Genomic DNA, 13,761 nt, shown 5'->3' with positions numbered 1-13,761 from the left:
CTTTCAGGTTATTGTTAGGTACATCCTCCTCTATTTTTATTGAAAGCAGGATTTATTCAGGAAGATTTGCATGCATAAAGGCTTATTCTTACATTCTTAGAACACAATTTCAAGTGATTCATGAATTATTTGAAGTTTCATACCTCATACCTCCTTTTTTCAAGATGAAGAGACCTTTAGCTTTATAGAATTGAAAAAGACCTTCTTATTAGCTTTATAAAAACAGAAGAAACACAAACACTAATCACTTAAACTGAGCCAGTCCCTATTTGAGTACAGGAACCTACTAAATTAACCATCGTGTAAAACAAACATTTCAAGCTCCACAAGAAGGAAACCTAAAAAGCCACAGTCAAAACAGGAGTTGTTAAGAAGGATCCATTCTATGGAGATCAAGTAGAGAATCAAAGAAAGCAGTAACTGACTGTGTAGGGGACAGCAAAACAACTCTGGCCAGAGCTAGGACACGCTCTCTGGAGGAACCCGTTAGAGAGGAGCAGCCTGGGCTGCGGGACAAACAATAGCAGACTTGCCAGCTTGTCTGCTTTATTTCTACCAAAACTTTCAACGGAGAGAACCCACAGAACATTTCCCTTGTCAGATTAGTTGGACTAGAAATAGGGAAAATATTTAAGGCGGCGCCAGGGTGAAGGAAATGACAGCTGAGGGAAAAGATGCCTAAAGAGAAAGATTTAGTTGAGAGCAAAGTGGGCTGGCACTTTCCATTTTTAACTGTTCAAATAGATTCTTTCCCAGTTTGCATCATAAAACTAAGTGAAAGACAAGTGTTGCAAAACAAGCATAAAACAGCCCACAATGGTGCTGAAGCCAAGTATTTCCATGTCAGCTGCCTGTCAGTCTGTACTCAACAGCATTACAAGTTTGCTGCAGACTTGCTATGAAATGATCTCCTCATTTCCCTGTGGCAGTGTGCTGTGCACGCTGCCTTTCAAGAAACACTTTTCTCTTTTGCTGATCCCAGCTGTCCATCGAACAGGATACAGACACTTTGAACGATGTAATAAATCTGTTTATTTGGAGCAAGATCAAGCCCCGGAAATATTTCCAGCATGACAAAAATAGGGGAAGAGTAAAGATTAAGAACAGCTATAAATTAAAACCAAAACAACAACAAAAAGCAGAGGACGTGAAGTAGCATCGGCATAAAGATCACTGCCTTAGATGCAATGTGTGGACAAGAGAAAGCTTTTGGAATTCAGCTGGAAGTCTATTTTTTCTTGGTTAGACGTACACAGGGATTCTCTCTCCTCTGAAGCACACTCTTATTCGTGAAATGCTTGAAAGTATGAATTTTCTTTAAAATCTATTTTAAGCACCATGCTAAGCAAGTTAGGCAAAGCACCATGCTAAGTTAAGTTAGGCAAAAATCAAGGTCACATATGATTCTAAGTTCATCTGTGGAAGGTAAGCAATAAGTATTATTATTATAATATAGTATTATAAGTATACAAGCAATAAGTAAGCAGGGACGCTGCAAAGATCAAAGATTGGCTGTAAAAAACAAGTTTCTGAATCTGAAAAAGTGATCTTGCAAGGAACAGATGTGAAGGAAAGTAATTATTGGAGGCTTGAACAAGTAGAAAGCTTATCCCATGAACTATAAAAGATGTTTACATTAGTTTTGTGCTCTCAGTATGTCAGCATTTAAGCACACTAAGTAGTATGTGCGGCAATGACAAGGCAGTTCATTACGGAGCGCCCTGTTGTAAAAAGCATACTATTTAATAGTACAAATATTCTCATTTATCAATTTGTTTATTATACAAATGTAAATCTTCCTCTCCTCTCTCATCCCCCAAATCAATTACATAGGAACAAAGAAACATTTTCAGAAAAGCACAGCCCTTCAATCCTTATTCTACAAGGAACTCGGTACCCAACTGATTTTACAGCCATTACAGATATTTCCAAGGCATCTACCACATCAGTATCCAAGCACCCAGACTTGTTAATTTAAGTGCACACAGAAGAAAGCTACTTACCAACACTCCTCCAAAACAGGTATTTAGAAAGGAACCATTTTATTGAATGGATTATAGCAACATACACATATACATATGGTTATCCTACCTTGTTATCAACAGTGGGAGTGACAGCCACTCTTACTCTCCATACAAAACGCAAGATAGTAACTCATTTTGTTATTCAGCTATTAAGTAATTAACATTCCATATGTATAATTCAATATCTTTCCCTTTTTGTGAAGATTAAAACTTTGAAACTTCAGACATTCTTGTTCAAGATATCTGGAAAATAAATAAACAAAACAAAACAAACAAACAAAAAAGGCAGACACACAAGCCCTGAACTGGATTTTCCCTGGATGCATCTCTACAGTCTCTGTTTCTTTCTGCTCTCATCCAGCTATGCCATCCCCTACTCCTAGGGGAAAGCTTTTATTTGCAAGAGCACACTGAGCTTAAATGAAGAACACAAGGTGCTTAGTGGGCCACAAATACCAAATCAGGTAGACCTCTTGCCACTAGAGATAACTGTCACGGCTAGCACACCTCCTTTGATCAGCCAGACCAATCATAAATACTACAGCAACACTGTGGACAGTGTAACCTCATCTTCTCCTCCTTTCTTTCCCATGTACAGAAGTCAGGGCCTTGCTTCCAAATAGGATCCCAACTGCCCTTTGTAGCTGAAGGGAGGTTCTTCCCACTCATTCTCACACAAAAGCATCATTACTGTTGTTAAAAACAAACTTCATGCTGAACAGATCTGGGTAGTGTTTGTCCACAATACACACTTCTCTTGCTGAAGAAAGAACATCCAAGGAAAGCACTATAAAGGTTCAAACATGGGATCACTGTTCCTATTTGGAAAGCCTGCGATGAAAAAACAAAAACAAAAAACCAACAAAACAAAGTAGCTAAAGCTGCATCAACTTAATATTTCTTTTACAGAAAACTAACAATCTACAACTGTAACAACTTCCTCAAGAATGAATATGGAGAGGAAGAGATTAATCCAAGTAATTTTTTGCCCATTGTTTCCTCTCTACTGCAATCACATGAAACGCCCGAGTGATTATAAATAATTTGTCAGGAGATACATAAAAACTTGAATCTCAACAAAAGCAGTGAATGATGAAATGCATTGTCTAAAAATAGTCTCACAGTTAATTAAGCATGTAGGGTGATGGAGTGGGGAAGAACATAGGAGTGAGGAGAAAGATGAAAGCTTTTGTGCATTGTTATTTCCCGTCACTTGATTACTATAAACAGCAACAAAGGGGAAAGATGGAAAAAAAATAATGCAAAAAAAAAAAAAATATATATATATATATATATAGATATATATAGATTTGGTTGCTCAATGACCCACCCACATGGGGGTGGATCCCATGGATGAGATATCTTATCATACAAGCAAATAAATAAATCTTTGGTACATTCCAGCCCTGAGACACGATGTAGCTCAGATACCAAAGCAAATAAGAAAACAAGAAATCAGTTTGAAACTACAGTTTAGTTTCTTGTGATTTACAACCATGTCTACTACTGCAGACATTAAGAGTTCAGATTATAAAGCTAACATTCTTTCATCCTTCCATTTCGTTAGTAAAAGAATCCAGTTTTATTCTGGAGAGCTTTAACAGCATCATTCATTACCAGCAGGTGTCTTAATCCCCAGAGAGCAATGAACAAACTCAGAGCATACTGAGTTATTCTTCAGATACTTCCTATCTTATGGAAGTTCATCCATTAACTAATGTTAGCTGGCCCTGGAAGTCCATAGGGAACCAGCTGGATACAATTAAAAACATTCCTGTATCAACTGTTAGCTAGATTCAAGTAATAAATAACACAGGGACCCTGAGATGTAAACTTAAAGTACATCCATCTCAATAATAAATGTGTTGGAAGTTTTCTATAGCACTCTTTGAACAAGATGTTTCTGACCACCTTTATGACTGAATGTCTTCTGTATGATTTCTGTGATGTTAAATATTTCCTCTACAGGGGCCATATGAAGGAAGCATTCTGAAAGAAGTCCACTACAAATGCAACGTCATTTATTTGATGTTTAACTTATAACCACACTATGTCTTGTAAATAGCACATAATAACTTCATGTTAATCTTCTCTCTTCCAGAGAGCACCATTTGCTGTGTCACCGAGTTTAAAAGGAATTGGATCTTGTTATCCTTAGCAGTACATTTCAAACAGTACTTGATGAATCCTTAATTAAGAAATTGTAAACAAAAAGGGCAATAAATTAGAATACCATAGCCATCTGAGAAGTTGAGCCGTCTGAGAAGCAGCTATATCAAATAATTCAGTTCAAATGTTCCACCTTCAGTTTTCTCATCTCAAGGGAAAAAGCCTCATCCATCGTGAATAACTAGCACTGTACAGCAGAATGTTTTTATTCAGGAGAAATAGGGCTAAAGGGAGAAGATGAAGATTGACCTGAGTGTCACTGATTAAGTTACACAGGGAGGTGTCTGCTATTTGTTACCTCCGTACAGCTGTACCAAAGTCCACAGTGTTTCTACAGATGAAGTATTTGGAACTTGTCAGTTTTTAAATGGTCTGACTTTTTCCACAACAGCAGCAGCAACCCCCAGTTATACTGGAGCATATGAGGTCAGCTGATCTATTAAAGCCTTGCATTTCCTCCTCACTTCATCTACCGAAGCAGAAAGGAAAAATAAATCAAGAGTTGAAACCCACATTCTTCCTCCACTCAAGAGAGGGCAGAATGTGGACTTTGAGGATGTAAACCACCCTCAACATAATGATCAGCCTGTAGATGAGGCACAGCCAGCTAAAAAGGAAACAGGCTTCTGGACTTCCCAAACCAGGATGGTACCTCACCCGGCCACTCCACCTCCACTCCCACGTGGCTCAAAACACCACAAACACCAAACCTGAAGTACAATATATTTCAGGAACTTCAAAAGGGTATTCCATAACACACAGACCAAGTTTCTTTGAAGGTTTTCTGCTTTTCATGAAATAAATCCTGACATTTCAGAGAACTTGTCAATGCTTCAGTACACCCAACAATTTTGTACGTCAAATCTCTTAAAGCAACTCTCCAACAGTTTCTGAGGCTCCTCTCTCTGAGAGGACAGAAGAGCAAAGTTACCAGTTTGCCCCTCGAAGAAAATCTATTCAGAGGCTACTGTGCTGCCAGGAGTCCCTGTACATCAGGAAGCTAACCTTAGGATTGAAGCCCTCAAACATCAAGCATATCAGTCTCTCCCAAGAGGTTCAAAAGGCAATAGCTATTATTACTTATTCACACCACAGTTTCATAGTTACATTAGCCCCACATTTCAGGATTTCTACCAAACACCTGCAAAAGCTGGCAACATGTCCAGGAATGCCCCTCAAAGGCAGAAGAGCTTCTGTAATTACTTTACCTGCTATAGCTCTGAATTAGAGTTTAATTTCCAGGAGAGAACAAACAGCGTGCTGGCATGATGAAAGCACAAATCCTGGACACAGCACACCATGTATTTGTCATTCAACAACAACCACAACAATAGCAAAGAAAAAACTGATTACTGAAGAAGGACGTCAAGACAAAAGCAAAAAGGAACGCCAGATTAATGCCTCCAATCCCTTGCCACAGATCTGGTTTTAGAGATCAACCGTAGCCTGGAACAGCCTTCAGCAACACCCACCAAGGCACGCGCTAACACACAACACATGCAACAACCACCATCAGGCATGCTTTGTGCACACCCGGCTTCAAAGACAGCAAGTAGCTTAAGAGGACCTCTACATTTGGTTGAGCACAAGCTCTTAGTCCTTTCTTCTCTGTATTAAAAAGTATGTCATCTTGAAAAGGAAAAGATTCAGCAATGAGATCTCTGTAAGTGCAGGGACATATCACACCCTGACACCCACTACCCACCAGTAAGCAAACGTTCTACAATGCTATGGAAGTTGAGTTTTGTTTTAGCATAACATTATTGAAGGGGTGGGAGGCTGGGCTCAACACCCATCAAGGCAACAAGATAAACTCCAAATTATCTGCTCTAGGAGAGTCTTAGAGGACTGAGCCACGCTTGCAGCAGCCATGGAAAGTCCTCTACTCACCACACCTCACTGTAATTCCCCCAGTCTGACTGTGTAGTCACATGTTCCAGTTAGACTTGTTTTCTGAGTGCTGTTTTCAGATACCACAGCAGACATGCATTTATCTATTCTCTTCCCTTAGTTCTGAGTAAGTTAGCTTTTAACACGTCCAGATTGAGTTAATTCCTTGCAACCTGGTTGTGGAGAGTAGAGCTGCCATGAAACAACCAGCATATGCTTTGACCAGGAGAAACATTTTTCAGCCTTAATAGTGGAATGGTATATAAGGAAAAACACAGCATCTAGGAGACTGCAGTCAGTGCCATGAGCAGTGCTGATACCTACACAGCAAAAAAAGGGGAGAGAAATATTAGGAAAAAGTTGTTTCCTATGGGAAAGAAATGCATACAAGTTTTATGCTAGCAGAATTCAAAGGTAAAGACTAACGCTACATGTCTCAAGTGTGCTTTTAGGAGGTACAGCTCCTATACACCTTTGGAAGGAGCTTTGCATGTCTCCCTTGATTATTGCAGCTCTGCAGACAGAGTGGTAAACCTATTATGGTGTCTGCTGAAAATCTGCAGCTTGCCTCACTACATGCTCAAATGCCCCCCAATCATAAGCAGAGCACTCAGGAAGCAGCTTTTCTACTAATTTAGCTTCTTTCTGTCTGTATTTGGCATGTCTATGTGCAGGAACAAGTCAGAGTCTAAATCACTTGCACTACCACAAAAACATAGTCTGCTGAGGACAACGAGCGCTGTTCCCATAAGCTTCTCCCAAACATTAGAGATGTACTCCATGCAAAAAGTCTCATGGCTGGCTAGTTGGGGTCATCACAAGTGCTTTGATTTCCCTGAAGCTAGGCCTTTCAGTATGGCTTCAGTTTTTGTTATGCTGAGTAGCACCAGAGCTGTATGTCAGAAGGGAGATCAAAAGGTCACGTCGATGCATCTTAACCAGAGCAGGATTTCGAAGACTGTAAACGTGCAAACATCAAAGACTGTCCCATGCAGATATGTCCATGCGCTCATCTGTTCCATTTATCCTGAAGACATTGGGTCTAACTATGACTTTCCTATTCTATGGAAAGAATAATAATGAAGCAGCACAGTTTGACACAGCAGGCAGAAGGAAAAAAGAATCCTTCTGAAGAACGGAAGAGATTTGAGTGGATAAGCAGAAAACATGCCTTAAGTCATGAGTGTCCAACCCTTTGGCTTGCCTGGGCAGCAGTGAGTGGAATTGTTCTGGGCAGCATAAGTTACTCCAAAAGTAATGCATCCTATTTATTTCCATGGAAACTAACCAATACAGAGAGCATAGTAACGCTATTTGATAAATTATCTACTACAAAACACTATTTTCCAACAAACCTCTAGTCAGTATGTTCACTTTCATGAACTTCTCAAACTTCTCTCCTTGCACAGAAAGGAGCATAGGAGCAGCAACCGAGCAAGGAAAAGGACAGTAACAAACAGCAGCAAGAACTACACACCAAGTAGTCCAAAAATGCATGTTTTGGAAACAGTCTTTAAGACCTTAAAGGCAGACTCAACTGAGAGGTTGGGAGAGCAAGTGCATAAGTGAGACAAAGCAAGAACTGAAAGGAGAACATCGATGAACTCAAAGAACAAGACACAAAATTAAAGGAATTGGGAAAGCTATCTTAAAACAGTTAAGGAAAAAAGATGGCAAGAGATTGAGTTAACAATGAAAAGTAATCAATTTTGAGAAAAATAGTAGTCGATACCAGGCAGCATGCTCAGATGGCAATCCACTAACAGTCAATTACGGTGAAATAGCAACAAGATACAGTCAGTACAACTACATCTGTACAGCAACTAGCTGAAGGAACTATTCTGTGCAGCTGATCATAGGCCAGCGTGACTGAAGTTCATAAGTATCAGTTTCTAACATCAAACCAAATAGAAAAAGAACAATATTCAGCAACCAGCAGCAAATCCAGGTGAAAAAGTCTTAATTTCAAGACTGCTGTATTTTGTATGCAGTATAGATATCTTTATGGGCTACCTCCCATTTGGCAAACTGGAAATGCTTAGACACTGTTTACCCTATCTCTCTTTGGATAGGAAGCATTGTACGCAAACATTAAATTTGTTATTCTCTGTGGTAGTTCAGTTTGGAAGACTTGCTTTAATTAAAGGAGCTCCTGCTCAAAGCCTTAATTCAGCATCACAGGAAAATAACATTGTAGGGCTTAAATAGAAGGTCTCTTATCTAGTGACAACTTTTTCCATAGCAAAGACATGTCCGCTATTGTGTAAAGTTACTTTTGTTAAGATACAAACCAATAGAACGGACAGAGTGCGACAAGGAAACTTGAGCAGCCTTGGCTAATAGTACATGTACTGGTTTACCACAAAGAAATAAATACGAAAGCCTTAAATAAAAGAAGCTGAACACTAAGGATTTCACTACAGCACTGCAGAAGGAAGCAATCAGTTTTCCAATGGTCCACTCCAAGATATAAACTTGTGAAGGCCCCATGATGTCAGAGATAACAGCTCCTGCCGGTACATCCTCCCAAGTCACTGGGAATCAATCAACACAACAAATTAAAGCTCAGTTTAGTGTGACAGGCCTAAGGAAACTGGCTATGATATAACGCATTAGAAAGTCTGTTTGACAACCAGCAGACAACCATTTATATTTTGCATACCAGGCCCAGTTTCACTGAATTCTATTGTAGATATACAGCTGCAGCTTTTGGAAGACAGGAGTTTTAGTTACTCATACCGCAGCTTCTGTCACTTCCAAAGTATGGTTTTCTTCTCACAGAAGAGAAAACACATCCTGCCATACCCAGTTGTATTTTATCTACACTTCCCCTCAAATACCTTTGTCCCAGTTGTTTCAGACTGCTGTCCAGTTGAGTGTAAAGTGCAGTAACAGCCCCAGAAATGTGGGAAAAGGCCAGAAGATATGACAGCTCTTTCAGCAACTTCAACTTGCATGGACCAGACATCAGACCTCTACAATAAATGCAAAGAGTCAATACATTGTTCTGCTACATTAATACAGTCCCTCCCTTTGGCAATTTAATTTCCTAGAGTCCCTAAGCCTGTAATGGTTTTTTTTGTTTGTTTGCCCCCCTCCGTAACAGAGGAGCAACATTAAAAGCATCTTCATAGCTTATATAATCAGATTTGCTGTACTACAGCATTAGGTTTTATTATACATGATGACAGTGGAGTTTCCAAAAAAAATTAGAGCTGTTTCTGGAAAACCAGCACATTACTTTCTGAATAGACAACCACTGCTTTATTCAGCCATCATTTGGGACACTGATTTAGACTGCATTCATTTAGATGGCAGCACTATTAAGCAATTTAAAGTTTTACACCATATTAATATAGGCATGAATTTAAGTGTCCTGCACATATAAAGTTTTTGAAAAATCTGGCCACGTTCCCAGAAAAGGAGTTCATAAGCTAGAAGCTGTCCAAGTGTCCTTCGGTAACAGCTACAGCAAGGTGGCACAGTGTCAGACCTTGTTTGATCATCCTTTTCTCAATTGCTTTCTATACCACTGCCAAGATGTGCTGCTAGTAATGGGCAGAGACTCGTCTAGAACACTTTGATTTTGAGAGTTCAGGCAACAAAGCAAACTAGTTCTACATGAGCTCTGGGGAGCAGGAAAAGAATAACAACACAACCCTAACTTGCAGTCAGTGTGAATATGGAGGGGTTGTTGCCCAGGAGAAGACTCGACTATTAAGACTCACCTCAGCTGTCCATGCTAGATTCTGTGTGAAGACATTGGTTTCCAGAAGCACCTGCTTCTCAGCCAAGCTCCATAGCCATTCTTCATAATGACTCATAAGAAACAAGTCTATAGGACAGCATTAATCAGAAGCCTCAGCTCAGTTCTCTCAGCATTGGGGTGTGCAACAGAAAATAAGTCAAACAGTCATTGCTCTGCAAACCCATGTTTGGACATCACTGCTGCTCAGGCCAGCAAGATACAAGAAACCATCCCCAAGCTGCATCCATTCATCAGGGCTGATTAAGGCTCAAAGCCGAACCTTCAGAGACAGCAACCCGATCCTAGAAAGCTGTGCGTAAAGAAGTGGAGGCTGCAGAACTCAAGGCAGCTGTGACAGTCTTCCTAAGGGTGAGAAAGTAGAGAGGACTACACAAGCATTTAATGCTTGGAACCTGATGGTGACTGCTGGAGAGTAGATGAGTGACTGTATCCGAACAAGCCTGAACAACGGGAATTGAGTGCCAACAACATGCACATTCACAAACATCCAATCTCATTAGCATAGGTATTCATGTCAATATCAGCACTTATCTATTTCTAAAGAAAAGCACTTCAGGAATAACAGCTGAGGACAGCGAGAGATCTGTAATCTTACTGCTGAATTTAACTGTACTTCCAAGGAGCCTTTGCTAATCACATTTTAGCATGAGGAACAAAAGCACCGCAGGTAGTTTGAAGAACAGAACCGCCAGTCAAGAACTGTGGCACAACTCCTGTCTGCGCTTCACTGATATTTAAATTACTTTCTTCAAGAATATCCTAACAAAGCTTTGAACATAAGTACTGCATAGAGAACTGGGATCTGAAATCCAGCTCCAGGGTACAGCCAGACGGTGGGGAACCAGCAAGAGGCTGTGTCAGCTCTGCCAGCAGCAGGACACCGCTGCTCAACGGTGAGAAGGGGGAGGACACAAGGCTTGTCATGAGGAATAATATCCTGCAGTGCAGCCGTGTGCTACCAGCTCTTGATCATTTTACTGCCTTCAACACAATAAATCAAGGAAGATCTAGACACTTATTAAGCAATTTCCAGTCATCCCCCATTTAATACAATAGCAAGTTTCCAGAACAAATTTGAACTCCAGACTTGAATTTTTTTTCTTATTTCTACATACATCTTTAGCTTCTCATCTCCCTTTCCCATCTTGCTTTCCCCCTTCTCAGCTGTTTGAGGGGCTGTGGAGGGAGGGAAAAGTTCCACATAAAACAGCAGTCAACAGCACCAATAAAGCGTTTTCTCCCCAACTCCCTATGAAGTTATTCTACCTTCATCTCACATCTGTCACATCCCTTTAAACTAGAAAACTCACAGCCAGCAGTAAAGTTTAAGTGATAACAATCTGCTCCTGTCTAAGCAGTGCAATTTACAGTTTAGATATTCCGTTTAACACCATTCTGAACTGAACCTGGAAAAAAAAAAAAGACAGCTGGAAGCAGAAGTGCCATGCTTCTGTACACTTAGCACTGAGCACAGTGTTTTGCACATTTTCTCAGCATACATCAGGCACAATAGCTGCTCTAGACAAGTTGTCAGATAAGACCCTCTAGTGTCAGAAGAGGATATAAAAGCACAGAGTGTTTTGTGAAAATGAAGTCAGAGGGCAAATACAGCGTTGAGACCAGAGAAACTCCTCTCCCCTTCCCCCAGCCCTACACGTAGCCAGAGGAGAGCCCCTTTGCTAGCACAACCTGGAAGGTAACAGACATTCTTACTACAAGTGCTACTGATCTCCATCCCCAACATCATCCCAAGGTAATCAGGATGTCATCTGGTTCAGCCAATGCCAAGCCATACCTGACAGCAGCTCAGGCTGCTCAGCACTTGAGCAAACAGAAAACTCTTTCAAGGACAGAGGTTCCCCACCCCCTGTTTCAGTGTTGGGCCATCTTCATAATGAAGAGCATTTCCTGACCGGAATATTCTCAGATGTAATTTGTGCCTGTTGATCCTCTAAAGAGGCACTAACATCAGGAAGGAAGAAGGCACGAGACAACCAAAAAACCCTGAAATCAATACCCACAACAACCCTGCTGACTTCGGCATAGCTGGGAACTAAATGGGTTGCTTTTTGCGGTGTTCTGTATAAATCTGTAGCCTCAAACTTTCAGCAGCTGGGAAACCCACACAGCCCACAGCTCCGTCAGCCCCACCAACTCCTCCATCCCCGCAGCCCACCGCCCGCCTCTCTCCCTCCCCAGCCCCACGCTCAGGGCTCCTCTAGGGAGCAGCCCGGCACCCACGGAGTAAAGAAAGACCCAACAGCCTCGGTGGTTTCACGTGGATTCTGCCGGAGAAAACACGAGAAACACTTGACCAGTGCTTCAGACAGGCAGCACACAGACCCAGGAAAATTAAGCCATCAAGGAAGGGGTTTCCCCATACACGCCAGCCGCATCCATTCCCTTTGCGGCACGCTGAAGAGCTCACCTCCACGACCCCGCTCCGTGCCTGTGGCTGTTAGATTTTGTTGGCAACCCACACGAGCACGCTATTCCCCGAGGCCGAAAGGAAGAGTTACCTTGAGGATCGCCACACGGCAGCGGAGAGCGGCGCCCTCGCTTCACTCCTCCTTCCGACCACGGCTCCCCAGCAGACCCCCGCGCAGACCCCTCCCTCCACACATGAGCGCGGAGCCGCCCGTACCAGAGCACCCGCGCCCCTCAACAACCCGGGACACCCGCGGCCCCGGGCACTCACCCGCCTGGCGGGAGCGGCTCCGCCCGCGGCTGCCAGCAGCAGGACGAGGGGCACGGCCGGAGCGACGGGCATAGCCAGGCAGGCCCCGTCCGCGGGGCCCGGCGGAGCGAGCAGCCCGCTCCCGGCGGAGCCCCGGCGGCCGCTTTTGTAGCGGCGGCGGAGGCGGGACCGGGGCCGGCCCAGCCCAGGTACGGCCCGGGGCTCCTCAAGGAAGGAACGGAGCGGGAAAAGCGCCTTCGCCAGCCCCATCCCCACCTCTCAACTTCGGTTTGGAGAATCAGATTTCGTCCAGGATCAGGTAGCGAGGTGGTCCTCATGCTGTTTTCAGAGTGAAGTTTGATTACTTTTTAGTAACAGTAGATACCGTTACCCGTTTATATCAGGAATTTTGAGAATCATAGAATCATTAGAGTTGGAAAAGACCCTTAAAATCATCTCATCCAACCACCATCCCACCCCACCATGCCCACAGACCGTGTCCTTCTGTGCCACATTCACACAGCTCTTGAACACCTCCAGGGATGGTGACTGCACCATCTCCCAGTGCCTCACCATTCTTTCTAAGATGTTTTTTTCCGATATCAGAGCTAGGTTTCTAAATCTAAGCCAAGGTACAAATTAACCCCAATTAGCAGTAGGATGTGCAACTCAGCAAACAGGCTCTTGATTTTCACTGTTCCAGGTTCAAGCCGTTATCCTTGCATACTCACTTTGTGCTGACCCATAAGGCTAAACCTATGCTAACTCACATATATTTGTTGAGATTATGCACTGCTGTCTGGAAGAAGAAAGCATACAGAGTCTCCCCCGTTTAGCAGGGAATCTCAATTGAACTGAGAACAGGGGTAAAGATTTCAGATTGCTGTGTTAGATACTACTGGAATAGAAATTAGTTATTAATTATGTATATTAATTTCAAATGCATCACAGCCAGACTGATGCTTTGGGAACGTAACTGATCACAGCACTGATGCTGTGAGATCATGAAATTACTTAGCATATGAATTGCCAACACAGCAGGTATGCTTCTGCAGCCGAGTCAAGGCAGAACTTGTCATTTGTTGCCTAAAGCCTAAAAGGAGATTTCTTTCAACTGTACAAAAGTGAGAGAAAACAAAAAAACGGGAAAAAAAAACCAACAGCAACAAAACAAACAAATAAACAAAAAATACACCCCTGGAGAGGGGAGAAAGAACATACCTCATATTAGG

General features: G+C 42.2%; 1 protein-coding gene across 2 annotated transcripts in view; it reads right to left on the bottom strand.

The window, feature by feature from the left end:
- The window catches only part of GLP1R (glucagon like peptide 1 receptor), an 82,059-nt gene extending 69,404 nt beyond the window's left edge, over nt 1-12,655 (bottom strand). The window contains exons 1-3 of one of the 2 annotated variants that reach the window (XM_048937046.1): nt 12,551-12,655; nt 9,812-9,918; nt 8,924-9,058 (exon numbers count right to left, since the gene is read on the bottom strand). In XM_048937046.1, the coding sequence (XP_048793003.1) occupies nt 8,924-9,058; nt 9,812-9,907 (231 nt within the window). In that variant the 5' untranslated portion in view covers nt 9,908-9,918; nt 12,551-12,655. The remainder of the gene's footprint in view (nt 1-8,923; nt 9,059-9,811; nt 9,919-12,550) is intronic. The other variant, XM_048937047.1, reaches the window with a different exon arrangement.
- Between the last annotated feature and the right edge of the window lie 1,106 nt (nt 12,656-13,761).

Source organism: Lagopus muta, chromosome 2, assembly GCF_023343835.1.
Source record: "Lagopus muta isolate bLagMut1 chromosome 2, bLagMut1 primary, whole genome shotgun sequence".
NCBI lineage: Eukaryota > Metazoa > Chordata > Aves > Galliformes > Phasianidae > Lagopus > Lagopus muta.
This window is presented reverse-complemented; position numbering and strand designations above follow the sequence as displayed.